Raw genomic sequence first — 18,008 nt, 5'->3', positions numbered from 1 at the left:
GGCCAGAGATGAGCAGTGCTCTGGTGTCCTATTAAACAAATAAATTTCGCTCAGTCTGGGGAGCATGCAGCCCTCTCCTCAGCTACCTTCCAGCCGCGTCCGCAGTCAGGGCCCTGGACAGGGCGCCCCCAGCCCACCCCAGGAGTCAGCACAGCCTCCCAAGATGCCAGAACCCACTGCCAGGCCCCATGCCCACCGCCCCAGGTGTCCAGGCCCACGGCCAACACCCCAGCCCCACTGCCCAGGCCCCGTAACGTGATGCCCAGCAGGCAGTGCCCAGCGCAGGTGCTGGGGCCAGTGTCGCACATCCAGGAACCCAGAGGGACCTCCGAAGACGCTGCTCCTGGCGGGACCGTGGCTGACCCTCAGGCTCCACCGCCAACTCCTCCTAGAACCGAGGGTCCCGTCAGTGTCCCTCCCCCGGGACCCCTACCGGCCCCTGCACCGCCTGCAGGGAGGGGCTGTGAGGGCCCCGGGCAGAGGGTGAGCAGGGGCACCGCCGAGTCTTCCGGGGGTTGGGGGGTTCGACACGCCTCTCCCACCGGCCCGCGGCCCCGAGCGGACCCTCCCCAAGAAGCACGCGCAGGGGTCCCACAGTGAGCGCCCTTTATTGCCCGCCCGCACCCCGGCCCGAGGGACGCAGCTAGTCCGGGTGGGGAAGCCCCCAGGCCCACGGGGAGAGCAGGAACATGGGCGGGAGTCAAGAGGAAACTCCAGCGGGGAGGAGGCGTTGCCGGGGCTCCCCCAGGACCTCTAGTCTCTCCACTCGCGGCCCCCGACGGCAGGGTGGGCAGTGGGGGTGTCTTGAGCCATCGGATCTTCTCCCTCGCGGGCACCTCAGTCAAACCCACGGTCCGGGCAGGCGTTGGGTCGCAACCTGAGGCCCGCGCAACCGGGGCGCCCGGCGGGGTGGGGGGCGCAGAGACCCTCTGTCCACTTGCGTCTGTGTCCAGTGCCGGTGCGCCCTCTACCGGCCGGGCCCAGGGGTCTCCGGGGCACCGCGCCGCTACCGGCCAGCACCCGGGGGTCTTCGGGGCACCGCGCCCCTATCGGCCAGCACCCGGGGGTCTCTGGAGCACCGCTCCGCCTACTGGCCAGCATCCGGGGGTCTCTGGGACACCGCGCCCCCTACCGGCCGGCGCCTGCGCGACACTCTGGGCATTCGGGGCGGTTTGTGGCGTCCGGGTCGTCGCCGTCGGGGCGCGCCGTCGGGTAGAAGCTGTGTCCACAGCGGCCGCACACGGCCGGCGCGCCCACCACGTGCACCCGCTTGTGGCGGCGCAGCGCCGCGCCCTGCACGAAGCCCTCGCCGCACTCCACGCAGATGTGCGCCGGCTCCTCTGGGCCCGCCGCGGCGCCCCCGTCCCCGTCGCCCTCGCCGTCCCCGGCCGCGTCCCCGGCCGCGTCCCCGTCCCCGTCGCCATCGCCATGCTGCGCCCGCTGGTGCGCCAGGAGCGCGGCCGCCAGCCCGAAGCCCTGGCCGCACTGCGCGCACACGTAGGGTTTGGGCGCGGGGGCGCGCCGGGGCCGGGGCCCCGCCCCCCGGGAGCCCGCGCGCGCCCCCGCCGCCACGGCGCCCGCTGCCTGGCCCGGGGCGCCCACCACGATGATGCCCTCGCCGTCGCCCATCGGGATGGCCAGCTCGCCGTCGGCCGCCGCCGCCGCCGCCGCCGCCTCGGGCGCCTGTGCGCGCCGCACGCTGGCCGCCAGCACCCGCGCTGCCACGCCGGGGCCCGCCAGCTCGGGGTGCAGCCGCAGGTGGCGCGCCAGGCTCTTGGGCTGGCTGAAGCCGCGGCCGCAGCGCGGGCACACGAAGGGCTTGAGGCCGCTGTGCGAGCGCCGGTGCTTGGCCAGGCTCTTGCTCTGCGTGAAGCTGCGGCCGCAGTCGGGGCAGGCGTACGGCTTCTCGCCCGTGTGGATGCGCTGGTGCTGCATGAGGTTGGAGCTCCAGCTGAAGCGCTTGCCGCACTCGGAGCAGGCGTAGGGCTTCTCGCCCGTGTGGATGCGCCGGTGCTGCACCAGGTGCGAGCTCTGCGAGAAGGTCTTGCCGCAGTCGGCGCAGGCGTTGGGCCGCTCGCCCGTGTGCGTGCGCTGGTGGCGGGTCAGCTTGGACCAGTGGCTGAAGCTCTTGCCGCATTCGTTGCAGATGTAGGGCGCGGGCGGCCGCGGGCGGGGCGGGGGGCCGGCGGGGGGCGCCGAGGGCGGCGGGGCCAGCTTGCTGGGAGGCCAGCTGGGCACGTCGTCGTCGTCCATGATGAGGATGTCCACTAGAAGGCAAGAAGCAAAGGGAGGGGTGAGTGGGAGCGGCAGCGGCTGCACCCCACCTGGGGCCCCTGACGGGCTCCCCCTCGCCTGGCTGGCCTGGGAAACCCCACATAGCGTGGGGGAGGGGTCCCGTCACTGTCTGCAGGCCCGAGACGCCCTGGTCACTAGCTTATGGCCGGGGCTCCCCGGAATACGGGCAGCTACCCTGTGCCCGTGGCCCGCCCACCCTAGCTGACACAGCTCCCCCTGCCGGGCTGGGTGCTCCGGGGACCCACAGGCGCGAGAGGAAACCCAGTGGGCCACGCGGGGGGGGGGGGGAGGCAGCTGCCCCGTGACCTGGGAGTGCAGCCCCGGCACAGGAGGCCGCTGTGTCCCGGATTTGAGGGGCTGGGAGGGGGCCCACTCCAACCAGAACAGTGAAAGAGGGCGGGTGGGCGGTCAGTGGACACCTGGCCCGTGTGCCCGTCCCCATCATCCAGTATTGCCCGCCTGCCACCGGGAGCTGAGCAGAGGTGACATGGTTGTCACCTGCCAGAGCTGTGGTCAGGTCTCAGCGCTGCCCCCGCCCCACCATCGGCGGAAGCCCCGCCCCCGGGAGGACGCCCCGCCCAATTACTTTAGCCGAGCCTTTCAGGGTAAGCCCCACCCTGTCTGGAGAGGGCGTGACCTCCCATTAGCCACGCCCCCAGAGCAAATAGGCCGGCAGCGAGTGACAAGCCCCACTCCCATGTGGGTGTGGCCTCCCACTAGTCCCGCCCATCCAGGGCCTCTGGGCCCACCCAGGTGTGGACACGTGCCCTCACAGGTTATTTCCCTAAAAAGTTCAGGACTAGAGGTGGCTTATCCTTTTTCTATTTTTTTCTTAACCCGAGCACAGCTCAGCTTTGATTTCTGGTGCTGTTTCTGGTGCTGGGGGTTTCTGTTATCCATGTATATACCAAGTCGCAGGCCCTTTCTCATAAGGGGAGGCCGAACACCCTTGATGCGTCCTGAATCCAGTCCAGCCCCACCACTGCCCATCAGAACTAACACTGGATGGACAAGGTCTTGCACGCCCCAGGCCTGCTGACCCCACTGCCCGGGGCCAGGACTCACCTGGGGGCCACACCCACACCTACCACCTGCTCCCTGTACCCACCCAGCACCCTTCACACGCCCCAGGCCCACTGTGCACCTGCACTCAGTACCCACAAAGCCGCCTTGAGCTCCCGGAACCATTTTCCTGCCAGAAGGAGGAAGCCTCGGATCTGCTGTTTGCCTCGTTGCCCAACGACTGGCATCTACCCGGGGCTCCGGCAGGTGTGGGCGCTCGGGTCTGCATCCTCAGATGTGTCCCGCTCCCGCACTACATCACCGGTCACTGCAGGCTGCTTCCTGGGTCGGCAGCTCTTACTGTCCCTCCTCTTCCTGCACTGCGGGTTTAGCAAGGGCTTGTTTTTTCTTTGCCCGACTTGAATCTCCTTTTCGTATCATTTAAGTCTTTCTTCGTTTGCTTCTTTTATAACAGGTCCTTCCTCTTTGCCCTTGTCTTTTTGGACAGAGCTGTGAACTGTCCCCACTGTGGGTCCTCCACTGCTCACTGTAGTGTGAATGGCTTGACTCTCCTTCCTGGCCCTCAATTCTGGGTTCAACTTCCTGGGTCCTCAACCTTCGCTCTTGGGTTGTTCTGGTCAAGCTGGTCTCCCTTGAGGCTCCTGTCTGGGCCTTTTTCACCTAAACTTTCCAAGGAGTGGGCAATGGCCTCTTTTCCCACAGCTCACCTGAACGTGTGTGTGTGAGGGGGGGTGCACTGCATCCCCTCGTGCTCCTGTCTGCCTGGCACACCCTCCTGACATTGCCACAACCTACTCTGTGGCCAAGCCCCTGCAATACACACACACACACACACACACACACACACACACACACACACACACACACACACCCTGTTTTTGTTTTTCAGAGCTGGGGCCTCAGCTTGCACAAGTTTATCACTCCTGGATTGTATTTTCAGAGACAAAGGGAGAAAAGGGGAGAGAAGAGACGCCACAGCACCTGCCACGTGATGCAAGCTCGACCTGAGTCCCACACATCCCCACCGGATGAGCCATCTCCCCAGCACCCACCCCGATCTATCTAGACCTTCTTTCCTTCCACCCTGTAGTCAGGGACAGGGTTCTGCTCTTCGAGGGTCCTGGCAGAGCCTCTGCCTGGTAGGTGCCAGGATCTGTGGGACCCGGGCCATCCCAGCCCTGGAAACCCCACCCCTCAACTATTCCTACATCTGCCCTGATGTGACTGACCACCCAGGCCAGGAGAGCTATCTGGAGCTCCCCTGCTACCTTCCTCCCAGCCCAGCACCAACACCACAGGGGCTGGGGCTGGCAGCTGTCTCCACTCAGCAGCACCCTGAGACTTGGGGATTCCTCAGCACCTAGAGCCAATGCTGGAGTGGCCTGGGGTTGCAGGCCCTGCTGTGCTGGTGCTCGAGTTGTAGGGGTGGAGGGCTGCCTCTCCTGGGCTCTGGCTTGGTAGCATTTCTGGATAGTCCCACAGCTCAGGGGCAGAGCTGCAGGGAGAAGAGGCCCAAACCCCCATACCCCCACACACACATTTGGCAGATGTCTCCAAGGATCCCCCCCGCCCGTGGAGTCTGCTTCAGCCTATCCCATGCACAGGCTTCTGTTTTTAAACTCTGGGAGTCATGACCCCAGGACAGGCCTGGCAGCTCTCCCCACGTCTCTTCCCTTCCAGGCCTCACCTGGGGAACTGCAGCCTGGGGTGTGTGTGTGTGTGTGTGTGTGTGTGTGTGTGTGTGTGTGTGTGTTGGGGGGAGCTCAAAGAGCAGGTGTGGAAGCAGCACCGCCTGCTGCCCTGTGCCCTCCAGGCCCTCCCCCACGTCTGCAGGCAACAGACAAAGTTCCTCCCAGGGGCACACTCAGCTCCCAGTCAGTCAAATGCACCAGGAAGTGACAGCATCTCCGGTTCTGCAGCTCCAGCAGGGTCTTGGAAAGAAAACTGACTTCTTGGTCCTCAGCATTTGGTTCTGTCCAACCTCCTCTTCACAGGGCGGGCACTGCAGACACATCCCCTGCCCATGATGGCTTGGTCACATGGATGGCCACGCACGGCCAGGCTGGGCTGGGGCCGGCCCCGAGGAGGAGGAGCCAAGCCGTGTGAGGAAACAGCACAGAGAGAGACGAAGACACCTTCCTTCCCGGCTATGCCAATCAGCCCCGAGCGGCAATGGGCAGCAAAGTGGGGGACACCCCACTGGGCACGTGGAGCCCTGAAAGTGGTGGAAGGTAACAGGTGGGCACTGTAGATCCACCAGGTGAGGAAGCCTGGCCAGGTCAGGGCTCTGGCCCCAGCACTGCACCCGCCTCGGCCTTCTTGCCACGAGTGTCTTCAGGGGTGGCAGGGTGAGGGAAGAGGGGCCTGGAGCCTCCCACTGATGGTCTGGTGCTGAGCCTGTGGGCATTCCAGAGGCTGTGGGTGTGGGCACTGCATCCACAGGGTGCTGCTCAGAGGAGCACAAGCCAGGTGATGGAGGGAGGCTGGGGCCTCCGGGCAGGTGTGCAGCGTCAGCTAAGAGGCCCAGCAGCTGGAAAGCTTCTTGATGGGGAACCAGGGTACGGCCTGGTGGTGAGGCTCTGAGGGGGTGACCCCCTGCCCAGAGCACCCCCAGACTCCCAAGGCCAGAGGGGGAGACACCCACAGATAGGCCAGGAGAGGGGAGGTGTGGGGACAGCGGCTGGACAAAGTTACAAAGGTATGTGAGAATTGCCTGGGCATAATTGCATTTATTTGCTCAAGATTTAGATTTAGTTGTTTATTACTGAGCGAGAGGAAATCAGAGCATCACTCTGGGACAGGAGAGGTGCTTCATTCTTGAGATTCAGCACTTCACCCAGTGCTGCCTCCAGGCTTCATATATCCGTGTATGTGTGTGTGTGTGTGTATTTATTTAGTGGGGCTGGGGTCTCATGCGTGCAAGCTTTCTAGCCCACTTTTTCATTCAGCTGTAGCGATGGAGAGGGAGGGAGACAATCAGCAGCACTGCTGCTTCCCCCAGTGTCACAGCACCTCCGCAGAGGGCACCAGGGCTCACAGGGCACCCTGCCCTGTGAGCAAGCTCTCGCCCCCATCTGGACTTCACCAGGACCTCCCAGAGAGCACAGTTCATGGACAGCCAGTAACACCAAGTGGCCTTAGGATCATAGAAAAAGTGGGAAAATATATAAATATAGGTAGATAGATGGATATAGAAATAATAGTCAACCCATATCTGTGACCATGGGGGAATACATTTCCAGTGGAGGGAATGGGGACACCAAACTCTGGTGGTAGGAACAATGTGGTACTGGACTCATTATCTCATGATTTTGTACATCAATATTAAATCACTAATACAAAATAAAAATTCATGTGGCAGGGCAGGTAGACAGCATCATGGTTCTGTCAAAAGACTCTCATGCCTGAGGCTCCAAAGTCCCAGGTTTAGTCCCCCACACCACTATAAGCCAGAGCTGAGCAGTGCTCTGGTAAAATAAATAAATAATAAAACAAAATAAAGTAAAATCCAGGAGGCCTTACTAAAGGCAGGTTTGTTCTGAGAAAGTGGTGGACATCTTTCAGGGATTATGGGGTAATGTCCTATTGGGTGACATCTGTGTTCTGTAATGGGTGATTTTTTTTTTAAAGTTATTGGATAAAGACAGAAATTAATAGGAAAGGGGAGGATAAATAGAGAGACCTGCAGCCCTGCTTTACCACTGTAAAGCTTCTCCCCTGTAGGTGTGGACTGGCGGCTCAAACCCAGGTCCCTGCTCATTGTGACATGTACACTCAACCAGGCAAGTGGCCATCACCACCCAGCACCACTCCCCCCCCTCCCCCAGAGCCCTACTATGCTCTGGCTTATGGTGGTGGGGGCTTGAACCTAGGAATTTGGAGCCTTAGGCATGAGTTTCTTTGCACAACCATTACACTATCTATCACCACCCCCATTTTTTTTTTTAATTTTAGAGTATTTATCTGTTGGAGAATTTATAGGTGAAATGACAAAATGCTTTGGATTTTCTTTAAAACCTTCTGTTACAAGAAGGAAAAGCTGGCAGAGACAGGCAGGGGGTCCTCAGGTGGGAAGCTGTCGTGATACCATTTCTTCACACTGGAGATTGCTGTCCCACAGCAGGCCATCAGGTATGACAGACAGACAGACTGCTTTGTGGATTACCGGTAGCTGGGGCCTCACACGTGCACAGTTCCATACTTCCTGTGGCCACCTCTTCTTTCACACAGAGAGAAGGAGAGACTTCCACAGCACTAGAGCTTCCCCCCATGCCAGATGACCTCCCATGTGGTGTTGGGGCTCAAACCTGGGCCACATGCAAGAAGGGTAAGCCCCCCTACCCAGTGAGCTATCTCTCCAGGCCACAAGTGAGGGTTTTTTCTTTTAACATTTTTATTTTATTTTTAAAACATTTTTTTATTATTATTACTCATTTATTTACTGGATAGAGACAGAAATTGAAAGGGGAGGAGGAGACAGAGAGGGAGAGAGACACCTGATGCCCTGCCTCACTGCTCATAAAGTTTGGCACCCTGAAGGTGGGGAGCAGGGGCTAGAACCGGGATCCTTTCACACACAATAATGTGTGTCTTCAACCAGGTGACCACCACCCAGCACCTGAGTGAGTCTTTAAAAGGATGAAAAGGCGCAGGATGGGTAGCAGGGAGGGGGGTGCTGTGAGGAGTGAAGGCTGGCATGTGGGTGCCCACCATGGAAGCTGCGTGGGGGTCGAGTCAGCCAACCTCTGGCCTAAGTTAGCTTCCACTTCACTTCTCTGGCGCCACCAAAAAAATCCCTTGAAACAGGAAATTGTGGTTAGGGGAGACAGCACAACAGCTATTCAAGACAGACTCTGCTGCCTGGTTTACAGTCCCTGTGCGACTATAAACCAGAGCTGAGCAGGGCTCTGTTAAAAGTGAAAAGAAAAGAAAAGAAATTTTTTAGTTGGGGGAAGGGGGTGTCAGTGAGCTAGCCCCATGTTCCCAGATGAGGCTTCTCCAACCAAAAGATACTTTTTCCTTTTTGCAACCCCAGAGCCTCATGCATCTCCTACATGTGTGATCTCACTACTCCAAGCACCTCCATCTACTCCTGTTTTTTTTTATTTTTATTTTTTATATTTACTTATTTTCCCTTTTGTTGCCCTTGTTGTTTTTCATTGTTGTAGTTATTATTATTGTTATTGATGTCGTCATTGTTAAAACAGAGAGAAATGGAGAAAGGAGAGGAAGACAGAAAGAGGGAGAGAAAGACAGATACCTGCAGACCTGCTTCACCGCCTGTGAAGCGACCCCCCTGCAAGTGGGGAGCCGGAGGCTCAAACCGGGATCCTTACGCCGGTCCTTGCAGTTTGCGCCACGTGCGCTTAACCTGCTGCGCTACCGCCTGACTCCCTACTCCTGTTTTTTTGTTTTGTTTTTTTAATTTCAGATAAAGATCGAGAGGGAGACACACCACGGCACGGCTCCGGCATACCCGGACCTTGCCCGGAGATCTCACCTGGTGCCACGGTGCTCTCGTGAGGAGTCGGGGCTTGAGCCTGGAGACCCACGTGTGCCCGTGTGTGAGCACTACCAGGTGAGCTGTCTCCCAGCGCCAAATGACACTCTTACACCCAACACTTTCTCAGTGAGGGAAGAGAGACAGAGTTCATACCAAAAGCCAACACCCAGTTTCCCCCAAAGTCCTGTGCTGGCCACCCCCTCCATCTGCCCAGGGTCAATACCCAGGGGGCCACAGTGGCCAGGAGCACAGTGGGCAGAGGGAGCCCAGGGCCAGGAAGGCAGCCCCACTCCACCTCACCTGGGTTTTCGTGGCTGGCCATCTGCTGGTCCTCAGAATCCAGCGGCCCCGGAGACCAAGCCTCTTCTCGAAGCTCCATGCCCAGGTCCCTGTGAAGAGGGGACAAGACAAGAGGACTCAGACTACAGAAGGTCTCAGGCCGTACCTCCCTCACTACCACCCCCCACTCCCTGAGCTTCACCTCCCCAAGACCACCCCACCCCTCACAGGAAGGTTCTTCTGCACCCACAGGGAGTCCAGAAGAGAGCACCCATGATTAATCGCTGAAAACCTTGCTTAGTACTCTGACTTTCCATTCTCACTATTACAAAAGCCTGGAATGGCAGCTCCCTAGTCAGCTCAGAGAGCCCCAGACACCTGGAGGGCAGGGCCAGGGGAGCCAAGCACACTGGCTCAGGCCACTGGTGGACAGTGAGTGTGAACAGTTAGTAAATCATCTCTCCTGATGGTCCCAAGTTGCCGAGAGCTGTTTCCACGTGGCTGAGACACTGGTGCCACAGGACCCACAGCACAGGCTGGCTCTATGGCCGCAGGTCTGGCCGAAAGACCCCACCCAGCAAGACAGCGACTTGCGACACCTGACACAAGGGTCTACCGGCAACAGCCAGTGGCCCAACCGCCACCCCCTCCACACCCCTAAGGATGCATTTTGTTAATGCTAGTGAGTGTGTGTGTCTGTGTGTGTGTGTTGCTGGGGTCTTGCACAAGTATGATTTCACTGCTCCAGGGCCACGTTTTCATTCAAATTTGGGGGTGGGGGAGTGGCGGACAAGGACACCCAGAAGCACTGAAGAGTGCCCTCGTGCCATGGCATCTCACATGCAGTGCTGGGGGCTCACACCTGGGCTGTACGGAGGGCAAGTCAAGTGTCCTGTGCACTGGGCTGTTTCTCCGTAGCCAACCCCCAGCCCGGATCTTTTCTTTTTTTAAGGTCAATTTATTTATTTATTTTACCAGAGCACTGCTCAGCTCTGGCTTACGGTGGGGTAGTGCAGGGGACTGAACCTGGGACTTTGGAGCCTCAGGCCTGAGAGTCTCTTTACAGAACCACTGTGCTATCTACCCCACCCCCAGTCTTTTCTTCAGGGAGGACCACTGCTTCTATGCTGAGTGAGGGAAGGTCACATGGTGGGTGAGAGAACGCACTGACTGGGAACTGTCTGGCCCTTGGATAGCACTGTCACCCCTGCTAGATGGAAGGAAGGCCCAAGGAGGAGACAGTTCTGGATGGGGGAGCCACTCCCAGGCACAGACCTGGAGCAGTAACACACACACCTAGGAAAGTGGCTGTCACCACAGCAGCCAAGAAGCAGAAACTGCAGGGATGTCAGTCAGGGAAGCCAGTCACAAAGGCCAGGCAGGACAGTAGTCACAGAAATAAGCCAGACTTCCAGGAAGTGGAAGCGTGGTGCCTGGGCCTGGGGCCAAGAGGGTAAGGCTACCCTGAGGGAGGGGGCTCTGGAGTGGGTGGTGGTGGCTGCCACCTCTAGAACTGTATGTCCTCAAGGGACTCATTCTTCCAGTGTGAAAAATGCACAGCAACTTTGAGGTAAGGAGACTTTCATGAAACATAACCGGGGGGCCCTGGGCTATCGCCCCAGAAAAGCTACATGTACGAAGTCCAGGAGAGGCCAGCCCTGTAGGGAGGGGGGAGGATGCAGGGAGATGGCTCCTGGCACCTGTCATTCTTCTGCTGTCCTCAGCTTGGGCAAGCTCTGCCCTCATGTTCTGTGCCTGTATGAGTCCTGCCCACATGTGACCTCTGCCCTCATGTCCTCTACTGTGTCCCTGACCCTCATGTCCTCAACCTGTGTGACCTTTGCCCTCATGTCCTTAGCTTATAGCCCTGACCCTCATGTCCTCAGCTGAGTGACCTCTCTTCCTATGAACCTGGCTGAGTCCACCGTGAGCCCACCTCCTGCCCGCCCTGCTACCTCAGAGGGGCCCCTGGCACACAGCCAGATGTCACTTGGTTGGAGGATCACACGGGCACAGTCCCATCTTAGCTCCTAGGGGAACTTCCCGGGAAGGGCCCGTGTTTCACCTCCAGAAGTTTTAACAAGCTCACATGCTGTTTCCAGTTGGGGCTGGGGGTCATGTGCACACACTATTTCACCACTGCCAGAGCTCGTCATACTCTTTACTTCAAATAGAAAGAGAGACACTGCAGCCATGGAGCCTCCCCTGTGATGCCAGGGCTCTAATTCCCGTCAAGCAATGCCTAACAAGGTGAGCTCTCTGAGGCCTGTGGAGACACACTGTAAACGACACCCAAGAAGCTACACTAGCTGCTCCAGGGAAGTCCTCAAATGCCTACTACTGGCCCACCAGAGACTCAGAGAAAAGAGTTAAACCATTCTGCTGTGCCCTCCAGAGTTGGAAGGTTGGGGGAGAGGGGCAGGAAGAAAAGGCCCAGGGTTGGGGCAGGGTGAGGTCAGGGTCTGTGATGCTGACCCTCCCTCCTGGCCCCTGCTTGGCTATGAAGCTGAGGCAGGAGCAGGCAGGAGGTGGGTGCTGTGTCCTGAGGGTGTCCCACCCCCTCAAGGAAACCAGCCTGTGTGGGGAGACAGCCCACAGGAGAAGAGGAGGCTTTGCCTGCCTTTTGCACCAGGGGTTCACAGCCTCACCTCTGCACTGAGCCCCCTAGGGAGCCAGGCCTGGGGTGGCAAAGGGGATGGGGCCCGGAGAGGAGACACAGAGACAGAAACTTGTGGGGTTGAGAAAGTGAGTGGTGGGGCCGGTGGTGGCGCACCTGGTGGAACGCACATGTTACACTGCGCAAGGACCCTGGTTCAAGCCCCCGGTCCCCACCTGCAGGGGGAAAGCTTTGTGAGCGGTGGTGCAGGGCTGTAGGTGTCTCTCTGTCTCTATCCCTCTCTACCTCCCCCTTCATCTCAACTCCTGGCTCTCTCCAATAAATAAATAAAGACAATAAAAAAATTAAAACAAAAGAGGAGCTCAGACTCCTGGCCTGAGGCTACTGGAACACAAACTCCAGAGAGCAGCCTGGGCACAGCTGGCTGGGGGCCAGCGCCCAGCATCCTCCACATCTGGTCTACCTGAGGCCTGGGAACTGCCCTGGAGACAGGAAGGAGGTGGCCAGGGGTGGCAGGTGCCTGAGGGCACTCAGGGGGATCAGGTTCTCAGGGATTCTCAGAAGAGTCAGGACCAGGGGCTGCTAGGTGTGGCCAAGGCCCCTCTGCTCTGGTTCCTTCCTCCCTTCCTTCCTTCCTTCCTTCCTTCCTTCCTTCCTTCCTGTTCAGGGATGCAAGAGAGAGTGGCAGAGACCACGGCACTGGAACTGGCACTATCCCAGTGCGCTGTTTCACCAGCTCTGCTCACTTTTCTCTTTCTTTTTTTTTAATTGGGGAATTAATGTTTTACATTCAACAGTAAGTACAATCGTTTGTACATGCATAACATTCCCCAGTTTCCCATATAACAATACAACCCCCACTAGGTCCTCTAAATCCTTCTTGGACCTGTATTCTCCCCACCCACCCACCCCAGAGTCTTTTACTTTGGTGTGATTCTGCTCACTTTTTAATATTTTTCTCTTACTTATTTTTTTGGGGGGTTATATCTTTCTTTTGCTCAGTATTTATTTATTGTATACACACAGAGACACACACTGAGAGGGGAAAGAGAAATAAACAGGGAGAGAGAGGGACATCCACAGCACTGCTTCACCACTTGTGAAGCTTCCCCCCTGCAGGTGGGGAGTGGGGGCTTGAACTCGGGTCCTTGGGTACTGTAATGTGTGCGTTTAACCACATGGTCCACCATTTGCCCCGCGCCTCCCTTTCATTCTTCCGTTTGTTCAGTCACTCATTCCCTCATGCACTCATTCCAGCTCAGGCCTCCCTCCGCTCCTGGGCTTTGGAGGCTGGCCCCTCCCTGCCTCTCCCCACTTCTCTGCCTGCAGCCCCAGTCCTTGGACAGAGGGGGGCCTCTGAGCCCTGCTCTACCCCCCACCCTGCATACACATGCAGTGAAAGAGGGGCCCCAACAATCCAATTAGCAGGCAGGCGGCTGGGAGGTTATTAAGCCAGAGACAAATTATTGTTATTATTGTTATTAGATCCACCCACCTCTTCTGGATGCCTGCCCACCAATTAGCCCCCTTTCTTCTGCTGCCAATCACACCTTCTCCTGCCCCCACCCCAGCCTGCTGGCTGCCTCCCAACTGCTCCCTGCCCCTCCCACCTCCCCACCTGCACCTGCCCTCGGCTCACCTGTCACCTCCTCTCTGCCAGCTGGCCCTGCATGGCGGCACCCCCTCACCCCAGCCCCTCCAGTCTCTAACCACTGCGTCTCCAAGCTGCACTCACCAAACTCAGCCCTCACTGCAGGTGAGATCCCAGGACACTGCCCTGCCCATGTCCACTCCCACTGCATCCCCCAGTCGGCTCATCCTAGCTCAGCCTCATGGCATGACTGCACTGGGGCCCAGAGCTGGGACAGGCCAGGGGCCCCCTCACCCCGTAGGAAAGCAGGTGCAGGGAGTGGGAGAGCAGACCAGCCAGGCACGGGCAGAAGGTCAGACAGCCACATGGCGTCCCTGGCTGCCCGCCCACCCACAGCAACAGAGCCCTGGATGTGGGGGAGGGGGCACTGGGGACCACAGGGGCCAAGGCCTAGGGCTGGAGAGAGGGTGGGGGGGTCTCAGCCTGAGAAGCCTGTGACAGCTGCTGGGAGGCACCCTACCTGTCACCTCCCATGGGGGGAGCCTTCCCCACAAACCCCCGTCCTCCTTGCTAACCACCTGTCATTCCACTTTCTCCCATTCCCAGAGCCCCTGGGTGTCACCCCTCCTCCCACCACCAAAGGCTGTCCCATTCCTTCCCTCAGGGTCTGCTCCCACCTGCCCTCTCCCCTCCTCTAGCTACAATGCTGGGCCTGGATCCCCACACCCAGGGCTCACAGGGGGTGACTCCTGACAGTGAGGAGCATGGGTGCTCTCACCCTGGACAGGGTTGTTCAGAGCCTGGCTGAACCTTCTAGGAGGCTCCTCCTCCTGGCCTTCCAACCCCCTTCCTCACCTCACTTCAGTTCCCCCTACCCCCACCCTGTGGCCAGAGCAGGTCCAAGGCTGGTGAGTGTGGCAAGGCAGGGCACACCACTACCCTCCACACACACCTTCTCCACCGGAGGCTTCCGGAGTCCCCGGGGCCTCGACCCACAGTGGGGGCCACAGCAGCCCACCCAGCTGTCCCAAGTGTTCAGACACATTCAGATGCTCCAGATTCTTCAAGGTTGGCCAGGAGCACAACTGCCCAAACAAAACTGCTCTTTTAGCCAAAAGAGAGATGGAGATCGGCAGCCTGGGAGGCAGCAGCCCCGCGGGCTGCAAGCACTAGGTCCCAGGTCCCATGCCCAGCGTGGCTCACACGAAAGGGCTGCTGTGCTTGCTCCCCCTCCCCCTCTCATTAAAAAAGACTTTTTTCTTTCTTTTTATTTTTTGTATTACTTATTGGATAGAGACAGAAATCCAGAGGGGAGGGTCAGAGAGAGGGAGAAGGAGAGACACCTGTAGACCCCCTTCACCACTTGCAAAGCTTTCCCCCTGCAGATGGGGATGGGGGGTTGAACCCAGGTCCTTGGCGCATTGTAACATGTGCACTCAGTCAGGTGTGCCACCACCCAGCCCCGGCAGCCTTTTTATTTTTTTAACTCAAAGGTACAAAAAAAGACCCTTTCACACGTCCAGACCGGCTAAGGGGGCTGCCCCTCCCCCAGCTAGGCAAGCCCTATACTGGGTTTCCCTTCTCCTCCCTGCAGTGTCCCCCCAATACATATAGAGCCCTGCCCAGGTCTGCGTACCCCACTCCACCTGGGCAATCATCACACCCCCCACCCCCAGCAGACTCTGGGGAGACCCCATGAAAGGGCCCACACCCCAGGTGTCCTGCCTGGCCCCTCCAAAATGCAGTCGTGAGAGGGGTCTCCCTTTGCCCACCTCCAGGGCTCCTCCTGTCTCTCACCACAGCCCCATAAATGGAGTGCAGCTCTGGGTCCCCACAGATCCTGCACTGACCCCAGGCCTAGGTAGATGGGTGAGAAGGGACACTCCAAGTCTGCACCCAGGCAGGCAGAAGCAGGACACCCACAGGTGGTTCAGGGCTGGGGATACAAGGACACTGGGACCCAGCCTGGGGGACTGGGGGGAAGGGGGCCCTGCCTGGTAGCAGCAGACCACGGCTGAGGAGCCCCCAGTTACCCTAACCTCTGGGCTGGGGCCTTCCCCCACCTGAACCCCACTCACTTGTGGTCCCCACCACTAGTGACAGCCACACCTGGGTCCTAGTGACAGTGCCTAGTGGAAGGAGCAAGTTCCCTCTGCCCCCAGCCCTTGGCCCGAACCCCCAGAAGAGGTCGGTAGGGATGGAGGGTGCTGTGGGCCTGGGCCCACACCTTCGGGTGGGCTCAGAGGGCAAAACTGGGGCCCCCTGCAGCTCAACAGATGAGCACCAGCACTGGGGGCCTGGGACGTGGGGGGCGCAGACGCCCAGACATAAAGATACCGGAGGCCACCATGACTAGTGGTGCCAACAATGTCCTCCCTCGTGGCCCCAGCTTGTGTCAAGCCCAGTCTTCCCTCATGCCAGGGGAGCAGGGCCCCAGCTGCCGCCTGTGCTCTGTGCACAAGTGCCTACAGCCCCTCCTCTCCCACCAGGCTGAGCAGGCCTGCCTAGGCCCCACACCAGAGGTTGGGGCCAGGAGCACTGTGACTGCGGAGGAAACTGTAGAGGAAACGCCAGGGAAGGGAAAGAGGAGGGCCAAGGCCAAGGGGCTGTGATTCTAAAGGGAAGCAGGAAGGGCTCCTTCCCAGCCGGGCCCAGAATCCTACGGCAAGGGGGTGGATCTGCCTTATGAAGCCAGGTCCCTAGACCCCCAGCTCTGGGCTCCTGCTGGTGCTGGTCACCCAAGGGGCACCACAGGACACCATGAGAACCTGACCCAGCCTCTCTGGGTGGCAGAGGGGGCGGCAGGGAGCGCCAGCTGCCTGGAGCTAAGAGGGTTAGTCGGGGCAGGCGAGCCACAGCTAAGCCAGGGCAGCGTGTCTGCTTCCCCATGACCACATCTGGACCCACAGGGTCCCCGACTCCCCAGACACCACACAGGACCCTCCCATGATGTCACTCCCTCTAGGATACCTTGACACACCCCACCTACCTCCATCCAGGCCCCATACATCTATGTCCCTGTATCCCCTACAGCCTAGCCACCCCCCCATCCCAGTTCGTTGCCCCTTCACCTCCCAGTATCCCAGTCATGCCTGCATTCTGCCCGTCTTCCTCCTGCACCCCTATCCCCCCTCAGGTCCCCATGAATCCCTGCCCTTGTCCTCCCTGCACCCGTTCTCCTGAATGCCCATGCACCTTTCCTGTTCTGCACACGACCTCCCTAACCACCTATCCCTGTCATTGATTTCCATGCACCTCTGTCCCCCTGCAGTCCATACACCCAATCCTGAACCACAGTAGGCTTCACGCACCCCAAAGTCTGCGCTGCCCCCGTGCACCCAGAGCCGCTGTAGACTCCACACACTCTTATCCCACTCCAGAGCCGATGCACCGAGACCCTGCAACCCCATGCAACCTAGAGCCCCTGCAGCCTCCATGCACCCAAGCGCCTGCAGCCCCCATGCACCCCAGAGCCCCTGCAGTCCCCGTGCACCCCCTAGCCCTAACCACTGCAGCCCCCATGCACCCGAGTCCCTGCAGTCCCCGTGCACCCCAGAGCCCCTGCAGCCCCGGCACCTCGTCCCGCCAACACCCGGCGGCGCCCCTGAACTCCAGTCCCTGCACCCCGCTCGTCCCCCGCCTCGTGGCCACCGCGCCCGCGGGTCAGTGTCCCGAATGCCCGGCCCGCCGCTGCCCCCAGGAATGAATGGGGCACAGTGACTGCGGGGAAGGGGGCGGGGCAGCTCCCGTGGCCGCCACTTCCGGTCAGGCCCGCCGTCCGCGCCCCTCCCCCAACGGGCCGCCGCTTCCCCGAAGTCGCCAGCACTTCCGGTCACCGCCGGTGGCGGGGGAGGGGGGCGCACAGGGGCCGGTGGGGGGGGACGGTGGCCCCACCCCCGCCCGGCCCCCGCACGCGCCGCGCACGCGCACTCCCCGCCCGGCGCCCCCGCCCCCCCGCGTCACGGCCGCGCGCCCCCCCGCGCACGCGCACTGCGCCCCGGGCGCCCCTCACCTCCTTGTCCGGGGCCGCTGCAGCCGCTCGCCGTCTCCGCCTACGCCTCCTCCTCGCGCGCGGCGGCTGTAACGGCGAGTCAGACCCTGGGGTCAGGGGGACGGGCGCCCAGGCCGGAAGTGACCTTCTTGGCCACTTCCGCCCGCGCCGCCTCCCCCCCCCCCCGGCCGCCGCCCCCCGGCTCGCGGTGCGCGCAGCGCCGCGCGGCCACTTCCGGGCCCTCTAGGACCCGGTCCTCCGGCCGCTCTATGGCCGCACCCGGGGGCTTCGGCCCGTTAGGCGGCGGCTACGGCGGTGCGCATGCGCCGCGCCGGGCCGCTCGGCCCCGTGTCCGCCCGCGACTCGGTCGCCGTCACCCCTTCCCGGCGGCCGAGCCGCGGCGCATGCGCGAGGCCCTCTGGCTGGCCGGCGACCCCGAGCCAAGCTGCAGCCTGGAGAGGGGGCCGTACGGCCAGGGTCCTCCCGCCGCGTCGCCGTCTTGTCCCCGCCTGACGGTGACCACAGGTCACTGAGCGCTGCCCGCTCCCCTCGAGCATGAGCCGCCCGGCCGGGCAGAGACCGAGATGCGGTGCACAGACGGGGTGCTCTGCACAAACGGGGTGCCCTGCACAGACGGGGTCCCATGCACAGACGGGGTGCTCTGCACAAAAGGGGTGCCCTGCACAGACGGGGTCCCATGCACAGACGG

The 18,008-nt window shown here is 60.5% G+C and overlaps 1 protein-coding gene across 1 annotated transcript; it reads right to left on the bottom strand.

Moving 5' to 3' along the window:
- Positions 1-589: 589 nt before the first annotated feature.
- On the bottom strand, positions 590-17,593 carry ZNF787 (zinc finger protein 787). Its single transcript, XM_060176221.1, has 4 exons — positions 17,321-17,593; positions 9,122-9,210; positions 1,133-2,267; positions 590-1,090 (listed from the first exon to the last, which is right to left on the bottom strand). The coding sequence occupies exons 2-4, from the start codon at positions 9,198-9,200 to the stop codon at positions 838-840; spliced, it is 1,467 nt and encodes a 488-aa protein (XP_060032204.1). The 5' UTR covers positions 9,201-9,210; positions 17,321-17,593; the 3' UTR covers positions 590-837.
- Positions 17,594-18,008: the final 415 nt, after the last annotated feature.

Source organism: Erinaceus europaeus, chromosome 2 (genome assembly GCF_950295315.1).
Source record: "Erinaceus europaeus chromosome 2, mEriEur2.1, whole genome shotgun sequence".
Taxonomy (NCBI): Eukaryota; Metazoa; Chordata; class Mammalia; order Eulipotyphla; family Erinaceidae; genus Erinaceus; species Erinaceus europaeus.
Note: the sequence above shows the minus strand (reverse complement) of the source record. Positions and strands in the feature narration are given on the sequence as shown.